Here is a 10,101-nt window from a genome sequence, read left to right on the forward strand (position 1 = left end):
TTTGTCCCTCTTTTCAGCACCACTGATTGGCCACTAAGTTCCCCAGACCATTTGGAGCCATTGTCAGTAAAGGTGCCTGTCTTAAAGCCCCTTGCTCTTCAGTGTGAGAGCATGGCCCCGTCCCTGATCGGGGGAGGAGACTTTATTTGTGCCCCAGGTGTGGGTCAGCCAGTGTTCCTCCAGGGCCTGGACTCCACCACCACCACCACCACCACCACCACAGAGAACAAGGAAGCCAGCGAGGCCACTGCAGGCAGTCTCCTACATGGGCAGGACAGCTTCCTGACGGAGAATGATAGTCAGTGGGAGCAGGATGACTCTGACTCCCCGCATTCCTTTGAGTTCTGCCCCCCTCGGCTCGGCGACGAGAGGACCACCTCCTCCTTCGACATAGTTTTCGAGGACTCAGGCTGTGACGACACCTCCAAGTCCATGGAGCCGGACCGCACGGAGCCTGGCAGCCACAGCACCCTGACACAGTGCCCCAGTACAGGCTCTAGGACTCGGGAGCCCAGCAGCACCAGCAACAGTCACCCAGTCCCCCTTTCCCACTCCCCTCCCAGACCCACCAGCCTCAACCTGGTCCAGGCCCCCGTCCTGGGTGAGCGCTCCAAGCCCCCCTCCCCCAAGGTGTTCCTGTACATCCAGATGCAGCTGTGCCGCAAGGAGAACCTGAAGGACTGGATGAGCAAGAGGTGCTGCGTGGAGCAGAGGGACCGCAGTGAGTGTCTGGGGATCTTCCTGCAGATCGCTGAGGCTGTGGAGTTCCTGCATAGCAAGGGGCTCATGCACCGGGACTTGAAGGTGAGAATGAACGTCAGTGAAACGTGTAGAGAATTGATACCTTTTATATAATATATATATATATATATATACAGTACTGTGCAAAAGTTTTAGGCAGGTGTGATAGATTATATTTATCAATTAACTTTGTTATTTAAAGCATTCTTACTTTACAGCATTTTTTCATACCTGCATAAAACTTTTGCACAGTACTGTGTATATGTGTGTGTGTGTGTGTGTATATATATATATATATATATATATATATTACACACACACGTCTCTGTTGTTGTAGTTTCTTTTTAACTGGATTCATTCCCAATTTCGCTCCTGTCAGTGCTTTTTGTGTTTTAAAGATCATAATATTCTGATCACTTTTTTCTGTTTCTCTGCTTTTAAAATGTTTCTCGACTCGGTGTCGTCTTTGTGTTTTATAAAGTTAACTACAGCAAGAACGTTCTCTCTCTTTTGAAATAAGCCCTCCATGATTGCGCTTTATTCTCTGCAGCCCTCGAATATCTTCTTCACGATGGATGATGTTGTGAAGGTGGGAGACTTTGGGCTGGTGACTGCGATGGAGCAGGAGGAAGAGGAGGAGGAGGCTGCAGTGCTGACACCTATGCCAGCCTATGCCAGGCACACTGGACAAGTGGGCACTAAGCTGTACATGAGCCCAGAGCAGGTGGGCAGGTGTAACTCTTCTGTATCACTGTGCATGGAGGCATGTCTTTGGATTGCTAAAGCCAACTTTTAAAATAAGGACACAGAGGGCACTGCACTCTACATAAAGTACAAAATTACAGTCAGGAAAATATCTTGTTCAACAATTAAAAATAGCTTTTTATTCTTACCGACATGTTTCATTTCACTGCATTAAATAAATATACTCTCTCTTTTTCTAGCTTTCTGGAAACTCCTACTCTCACAAAGTGGATATCTACTCGTTGGGCCTGATCCTGTTTGAATTGCTCTGCCCTTTCAGCACCCAGATGGAAAGAGTTCGGGTAAGAGCTGATGGAAGGGAGTGGGAAGCATTTCATTAGATACAGTATCTTTCGTGTGTCACTAGGGGGAGACAAATGCTGCATGCAAGATAGTGGCTCATCACTATGCTGCTCTTCCCATACCAGAATTAACTTGGAAGGTTGCTTCTAAAGTACATTTTATATATATATATATATATATATAAAAACCTGGTGGGAGAAATAAATACGGTATGGGCAGGAGGTATATACATTCTAGAAGCCTTGTTCCTAATTTGTTGTGTTTTTATTATTATTATTATTATTATTATTAATTTTTATTTTGTCAGACCTTAACAGAAGTGAGGAACCTGAAATTTCCTCCGGTGTTTGTCCAGGAAAACTTGCAAGAGGTGAGTCCCTGACAGGTTCAGGTCAGCATGCAGAAACGTTTCTCTGGGGATGCATATCCTGGGAAATTGGGATATAGCGAAGCACCTGTGTTTGTTACAGTCAGTGCCGCTTTATCGGGACGCCTCGGGAGAAGGAAAAATCTCATGAATAAGCTTCTGTCCCAATTAAACGAGAGGCAGCTGAGACGACCTTAGTTGCACTTTTTTGTCACATTATGATTAAATGTTAAATACATCATTTAAAATATGAGTCCATGTTAATTTTTTTTGTGTTTATTCCTAAACAAAATGAAATGCACTTACGATGTTGACACGCCAACTTTCTTTGTAACAGTAGCCTGAGAAACCACATGAGACTCCTCCTTCAAGAGTTCAACGTGGTTTACGCAAGTCACAGTGTAATCACGTACTCGCTACACTGTGCTACAAGACCTGTCTATGAAAAGCGATCTCCGTTCATCAATTGAAAAATACTGTATCCCAATTAAACGAAGTGACGTCTCAATTAAACAACGTAAATAGCATTGAGAAGAACAGTCTCCCAGAAAGCCTTTTTCTAATCAACTTTTAAGCTCTGTAAAACTTAGGTGAATAAGAAAATATATGCGACAAACGCTATGGAAAACAGTTTAATTTAAGTCGACCTTTTAAGAAGTTTTTACTCGCATGACAAGCTCACTTGCTTGAGGTGGATTTATTTTTTACTCGCAGCGACATTTTATTTGACACTTGCAAATTGTTTAATGCGCAAGCTCTGATGATTTTATATATATATATATATATATATATATATATATATATAGGTATATATATAGGTATATATACAAAAAAATGTGAAAGCTTTTATGCATGCAACACTTATTTACATCATTTTTGCTATACGATATGTACATTTTAATTGTTTTGAACTGCATATGTAGTAACAGGGTCAAGCTTCATTTTGTTTTTTTGAGCTTAACTCGGTATAATGTATACTCGCTAGACTAGCGCAAGTATATCAAATGTATGGAAAATCATCTAGCGAGTATATTTCTTCTGAATAACCTGAAAACTTAGCGACACATGCTATGACATCACAAAACATCACAGGGAATTCCCTTTGACTCGGTAGAATTTGCAGTGGATGGAAGACCTTTTTTTGCCCTTATATGTCTACTATTTTTGTAGCAATTTTACTAAGTAACTTAAAAACTCACTCGATAAATGGATGGAAAACACACTAGAGTTGTGTCCCGTTTTAAGCAGCAATCCTGATTTTATCAGTATCCCGATTAGGCGGTGTCGACCTGTACAGATATCCATTGCTTATCCAATGGTGATGAATCTGGGTTAAGACACCTTTTATTTGAGGTAAATCATATCGTAGAGGACCCTGTCCTTCTGTCACTACTAGAATAACATTTTTACATGTATTGTATACAGCTGTCTCCAATTTGTTTTTTGAAGCCATGCCAGGATGCATGTTTCCAACGCAATGTTTTTAGGTTTTTAATAATTGTGTGTGTGTGTGTGTGTGTGTGTGTGTGTGTATATATAACCTCCAAAATTATTGCCACCCTTGATAAAGATGAGCAAAAAAGTATAAAATAAATAATACCAGTACGGAGCTATATTGTAATTTTCCAACATATTTGACTTTATTAATGATTCAATGGAATCAACCAAAATTACACAGTTCTCAAATTATAAATTTATTTCCAAAAAAAATGAAGTGTCACAATTATTGGCACCCTTGTTTTCAGTACTTTGTGCACCCTCCCCTTGCAAGGATAACAGCACTGAGTCTTTTTCTATAATGTTTAATGAGATTGGAGAAAACATTGGGAGGGATCTTAGACCATTCCTCCATACAGAATCTTTCCAGATCCTTGATATCCTTCAGTCTGCGCTTATGGACTGCCCTCTTCAATTGAAACCACAGGTTTCAATTGGGTTCAAGTCCGGAGACTGAGATGGCCATTGCAAAATGTTGATTTTGTGGTCAATTAACCATTTCTTTGTGGATTTTGATGTGTGCTTGGGGGCACTGTCTTGCTGGAAGATCCACTTGCGGCCAAGTTTCAGCCTCCTGGCAGAGGCAACCAGGTTTTTGGCTAAAATGTCCTGGTACTGGGTAGAGTTCATGATGCCGTTGACCTAAACAAGGGCCCCAGGACCAGTGGAAGCAAAACAGCTCCATAACATCAAAGATCCACCACCATATTTTACAGTAGGTAAGGTTCTTTTCTGCACACGCATCCTTCTTTCGACGCCAAACCCACCGCTGGTGTGCGTGGCCAAAGAGCTCTATTTTTGTCTCATCTGACCATAGCACCCGGTTCCAATCGAAGTGCCAATGCTGTTTAGCAAACTCCAGGCACTTACGTTTGTTGGTTACTCTCAATAAAGGCTTTTTTCTGGCAACCCTTCCAAATAGCCTGTTGGCTTTGAGGTGGCGTCTAATTGTAGATTTGGAGACTTGGTGACCGCAAGATGCAACCAAGTTCTGTAATTCTCCAACTGTGGCCCTTGGATTTCCTCTTGCCTCCCCAATCATCTGCCTCACTGTGCGTGGGGGCAAGATACACTTGTGTCCTCTACCAGTCAAGTTTACCACTGTTCCAGTGGTTTTGAACTTCTTAATTATTGCCCTAATAGTGGTAAGTGGTATATTTAGTTTTTTAGCTATTGTTTTGTTTTGTGAGTTTTTTGCCTTTTCCCATGGTGATGGATGACAAATGGATTTCATATGCATGTTACCTCATTTTTATACCTCAGTACCTCAGTGAAACAGGAAGCCATGGAAGGCCACAATACAGTTCCTTAAGACTGAGATGAACTAAAGGTAGAATGTTAATGCAGATTTCATTTTGTTTGATTTTATTTATAAGAATCTTTGGGTGTGCCAATAATTGACACCTATCTTTTTTCTCTGAGTAATTGTATTAGAATAAAAGAATATGGTTTCCCATATATTTGACCATAAAATATAGCTCATTACCTGTGTTTATTTTATAATTTTATACTTTTATACAGCCTTTTTTTGCTCATCTTCATCAAGGGTGCCAATAATTTTGGAGGTGACTGTGTATATATGTATATGTGAGTGTGTGTGTGATATATATATATATACACACACACACACACACACACACACACACATACACACACACACACACACACACATATATATATATATATATATATATATATATATATATATATATATATATATATATATATATATAAATTATTATTTATTTCTTAGGAGACGCCCTTATCCAGGGCGACTTACAATTGTTACAAGATATCACATTATACATTATTTCACATTATACAGATATCACATTATTTTACATACAATTACCCATTTATACAGTTGGGTTTTTACCTTGGTTTTAGAACACCCCCATTTTTCCAGTTTTTATTGAAATTTAAGCAGTTCAAGTCCAGTGAATAACCTGAAATGGTACAAAGGTCAGCGGTAAACTGCCAGAGGTTAAAAAAAAAAAGTTTAGGTTACCAAAAACTGACAAATAATGTACATTTCAGAGTTAAACAAAAAGGCCTTTTTCAGGGAACAAGTAATGGGTTAACAACTTACAGCTGTTCTGCAGCAATGGAAGTAAATTAAGCCTTGAAAGTTGATGCTAACAATTCGTACAGGTGTCCCAACTTTTGTTGATTACTTACAAACCCTCTGTCTGTATAAAAAGCAGTGTTGGAACAGACTGTGTTACTACACCCTCTTAAGCATTATTTGGACAGTATGGTACTGCAGGAAGTAGTATATTGCTCTCATAATGGCGAGAAAAAGGCAATTAACAAAGGAAGACAGACAGACCATTATAACCCTTAAAAGTGTAGGTCTTTCCTTTAGAGACATTGCAAAGAAAGCCAAGGTGTCAGTGAGTATGGTTTCCTACACCATCAAAAGGCAATTGGAAACTGGAGGAAACTCTGACAGGAAGAGGTCTGGCAGACCCAAAGCCACAACAGAATCAGAAGACAAGTTTCTGAGAGTCAACAGCTTGCGTGATAGGCGGCTCACAGGACAACAGCTTCAAGCACAGCTTAACACTGGTCGAAGTAAGCAAGTCTCAGTTTCAACTGTGAAGAGAAGACTTCGAGCTGCAGGTTTGACAGGTCGAGTGGCAGTAAGAAAGCCATTGCTAAGATGGCAAAATAAGAAAAAGAGGCTTGCCTGTGCCATGAAGCACCACCAGTGGACTACTGAAGACTGGAAGGTCTTATGGACCGATGAATCAAAATTTGAAATCTTCGGTTCATCACGCAGGGTTTTTGAACGCCGTCGAGTAGGCGAAAGGATGGTTCCTCGGTGTGTGACACCAACTATCAAACATGGAGGAGGAAGTGTGATGGTCTGGGGCTCTTTTGCTGGATCCAGAGTTGGCGACTTGCACAGAGTGAGTGGCACCCTGAACCAAAACTGCTACCACAGCATTTTGCAGCGCCATGCAATACCCTCTGGTATACGCCTAGTTGGTCAGGGGTTCATCCTACAGCAAGATAATGACCCAAAACATACCTCCAGGCTATGTCAGAACTACCTTAGAAGAAAAGAACAAGACGGTAGGCTTCAAATCATGGAATGGCCAGCACAGTCTCCAGACTTAAACCCCATCGAGCTGGTTTGGGATGAACTGGACAGAAGGGTGAAAGCAAAGCAACCTACAAGTGCAACACATTTGTGGGAACTTCTCCATCAGTGTTGGGAAGAACTTTCCAAACAATATTTGATTTCCATTGTAGAAAGAATGCCACAAGTGTGTTCGGCTGTTGTATCTGCAAAAGGTGGCTACTTTGAGTAAAAAATTTAGATTAAATTTTGTTAAACAAAACGATTCCATGATTTCTTTTTTATCTCCAATTGTTTATTTGTTCTATGCTTTAAAAATTGAGGTGTTCTAAAACTTTTGACCGGTAGTGTGTGTGTGTGTGTGTGTGTGTGTGTGTGTGTGTGTGTGTGTGTGTGTGTGTGTGTGTGTGTGTGTGTGTGTGTGTGTGTGTGTGTGTGTGTGTGTGTGTGTGTGTGTGTTTATGTATGAATGAATCTCCAACTGTCTCAAATGTGTAATACAATATGTAGGAGACAGGTACAGCATTATTTAAAAATACAGAATCAGCTTTTAAACATAAGAAATAAAAAGTAAATGAACCAGTAGTTTACAAAAAATGAACATAACACGATTGACCTAAAGTTTGTAGTTTTATAAGAAATTAAATTAGATAATGTACTGTGTAGAAGAATAAATGGATAAATACTCAATACCTTGATGCATGAAGGTTTAAAAAGAAAGGACTAGTCGATTTGTTACATCGTTAATGATGTAGTAAATGACACAACAAGCACATTAATAGATTTAAATAGAGATAAGCAAATGTAGTTTCCATGGCATCAAAAGCCTATAGCACCTCCACTGTTTTGTTTTCAAACACGCTTTCCCTTGACCAAAGGTATGTTAAACATTGGGAAGTTGGCTCTTTTTAGCAAAAACCTATATGTAATTTTAAACAAGGTTTATATATCTTCCTCCTCCGTCTGTTTTCTTCCAGCATGAGATGGTGCAGTGCATGCTGTCCCTGTGCCCGAGTGAGCGCCCTGAGGCGGTGGAGATCACAGATTTACCCCTCTTTGAGGATCTCGAGGTCCCCAGCAGGCTGGTCCTGAGGCAGCGCTCACGCACATACAGCGCCTCGGGGAGCAGACACTGCAGGCAGCCCAGCACCTGAGAGGAGGGGACCAGGTTCACACAAAACCAGTGGCCTGTGACTGCCTCCCTCTTGGTCTCTTGATTTTACACTGCTGACACTGCCCTTCTCTAGAGGACTAGCTCCATGCAGCCTCCTTTTCAGTGGCATCTCAAACCTGGGTTATGGGAGAAACAGGACCAAGTGGAAACAATTTGAGCAACTGGATCAAATTGTATTTTTCTACCCAACTGGAGTTGAATCCTCAGTCCAAACCCAAGTGGTCTAACCATGTTAGAATTTGTTTTTTGGTGGCTGCTTGATACAGAATCTGAACCCCCCCCCCTGCAGCCAAAGAGTCCTTCTGTCTCTGTTAAATAAATAAATACATTTAAAAAAAAACAAAAAAAACAAAAAAAAAACTGTACAATATTGTATTTGGTAAAATGTACAAATACTTGGCTTCTGTAAATCAGCTTCTTGGGCAAACATATATAATGACTGTGATCTGAGTTGTGCCACATCAGCCTTGAAGTTACAAGCAGGTGAGCTGACTGTCTCCATATAACCACAATAGCCTTGGTTATAATGTAGTAAAGGTGGTGTAGATTTGGGGGGGCGGGGGGGTGCTTTGGTGCAGAGTTGAACAAAATGAACATCTCTCTCTCAAACACATCTAAATTTACACATGACTAGTACAGAGGTTACAAAATCCATTACCTGCTTTTTATAGGGAGGATGCCAGGTCTCACTGCCTTTGAAAAATGTAATTAGAAACCTTTCTTAATTTTCTATAAATTGTAGTATAAATAAAATGTAAAGCATTCAGACTTTGTTTTACTGATGTCCAGTGCTATCTGCCTACAACAGTGCCCTAAAATGATATTTTTGGACTGATGGTGAGCGCATGGTGGTTGAGATGTGGTCTGTCACTGCCATACTGTACCTTCCCTTTAACAGGTGACAGAACTGTGCGTATTTGAGTTGTTTTTCTGATTCTCTGTCGTGTCCGTTGATCAGATCTTTGGTTCAGCCGTCAACCTGTCGTGTTTTTGTTGGCAAATTTCAAAAGCCATGTTGGATTTTTTTTTTTTTTTCATGTATAATTTTATAGATGGTGAGACTACTAGAATAGCTAGCCAAAAATCTTTCTTGTGCAAGATACACTCAATAGAATGCTCTTCACAAAAAATGTGATTTGGAAAGCATAGACTGATTGGGATCAAACTGACAAAAGGAAATAGCAATGCAAATAACATTGGAGGTTTTGAAGAAATCTGTCATTTTTCATATTATTTCTGCAGCATTGATGCATTCAGAAAATGCTGTTAATTTTATAAGTTTTCAATATAAAAACCAAACTCTGTCTTAAGTGATTATGTACAACTATGATAAACTACACTAACGTTTCAGCTAAGGCCTTCAGAGAGATGTGTGATGAAGGCATTCACCAGTTATTAAAACGATTAAAGACAAAGTGTAAAAGTGAGAAAACAGAAAACTGTAGAATTTAAAACCAACACTGCAAAAAAAATAAGACTGAAATAAAACAAGGTAGTGTAAGAATTATTGCCCACACTGTGAAACAGGTAACACAGCAATAACGATCCATGATGTGGTACAGGACAAAAAAGCCAGAGCATTTTTTGGTATGTTTTTTTTTTTTTTTTTTTTTCTTTTTTAATCGCTCTTCCTACAGTGATTTAGAGGACGGATCTCAAACTCCAGTACACTAGAGGGGACATTATGAAAAGAGCTCTGAAACAGACTTTAAAAATGTAAGTGTCAGATCTGTATACAAATGTAATTTTTGAACTGTAGACTTCTGTTATCCATTCATTGCATACTTTGGCCAGTAGAGGGAACTGTTGTGAGATATAATTGCCTTGGCTTAAAAGGACTGATTTTGTTGCAATTTCATTTTTTACTTCTGTTTTTTTTTTTCATACTTGTAAATTATGATTGGCTACTTTTTTGTATATTTTTATGAAATGGCAAGTTTTAAAAATACTGTACTATTTTAATGCAGTTTTCTGTTGTAATTGGAGATAAAGAGGTGAAATGATACTGGATCATTAAGAACAAGTATAAGAAAATTATGGACCTGCAAGAATTTTAAAGGATTTGGTCCTATTTTTATATAGAGCTGCATGACATGTTCAAGAAGGCCTAGGAAGATGGATGCCCTGCCTATAGCACCTATGCCTCCTGTTCATTGGTATATATATATATATATATATATGTGTGTGTAT

At 39.6% G+C, this 10,101-nt stretch overlaps 1 protein-coding gene across 1 annotated transcript in view; it reads left to right on the top strand.

Moving 5' to 3' along the window:
• Nucleotides 1-10,080, top strand: part of eif2ak3 (eukaryotic translation initiation factor 2-alpha kinase 3) — a 63,303-nt gene extending 53,223 nt beyond the window's left edge. The window contains exons 13-17 of the mRNA XM_034013561.3: nt 18-804; nt 1,292-1,465; nt 1,686-1,787; nt 2,096-2,158; nt 7,715-10,080. Coding sequence (XP_033869452.3) covers nt 18-804; nt 1,292-1,465; nt 1,686-1,787; nt 2,096-2,158; nt 7,715-7,891 — 1,303 coding nt within the window. The 3' untranslated portion in view covers nt 7,892-10,080. The remainder of the gene's footprint in view (nt 1-17; nt 805-1,291; nt 1,466-1,685; nt 1,788-2,095; nt 2,159-7,714) is intronic.
• The last annotated feature ends 21 nt before the right edge of the window (nt 10,081-10,101 follow it).

The sequence above is a fragment of the Acipenser ruthenus genome, chromosome 2, assembly GCF_902713425.1.
Source record: "Acipenser ruthenus chromosome 2, fAciRut3.2 maternal haplotype, whole genome shotgun sequence".
Taxonomy (NCBI): domain Eukaryota; kingdom Metazoa; phylum Chordata; class Actinopteri; order Acipenseriformes; family Acipenseridae; genus Acipenser; species Acipenser ruthenus.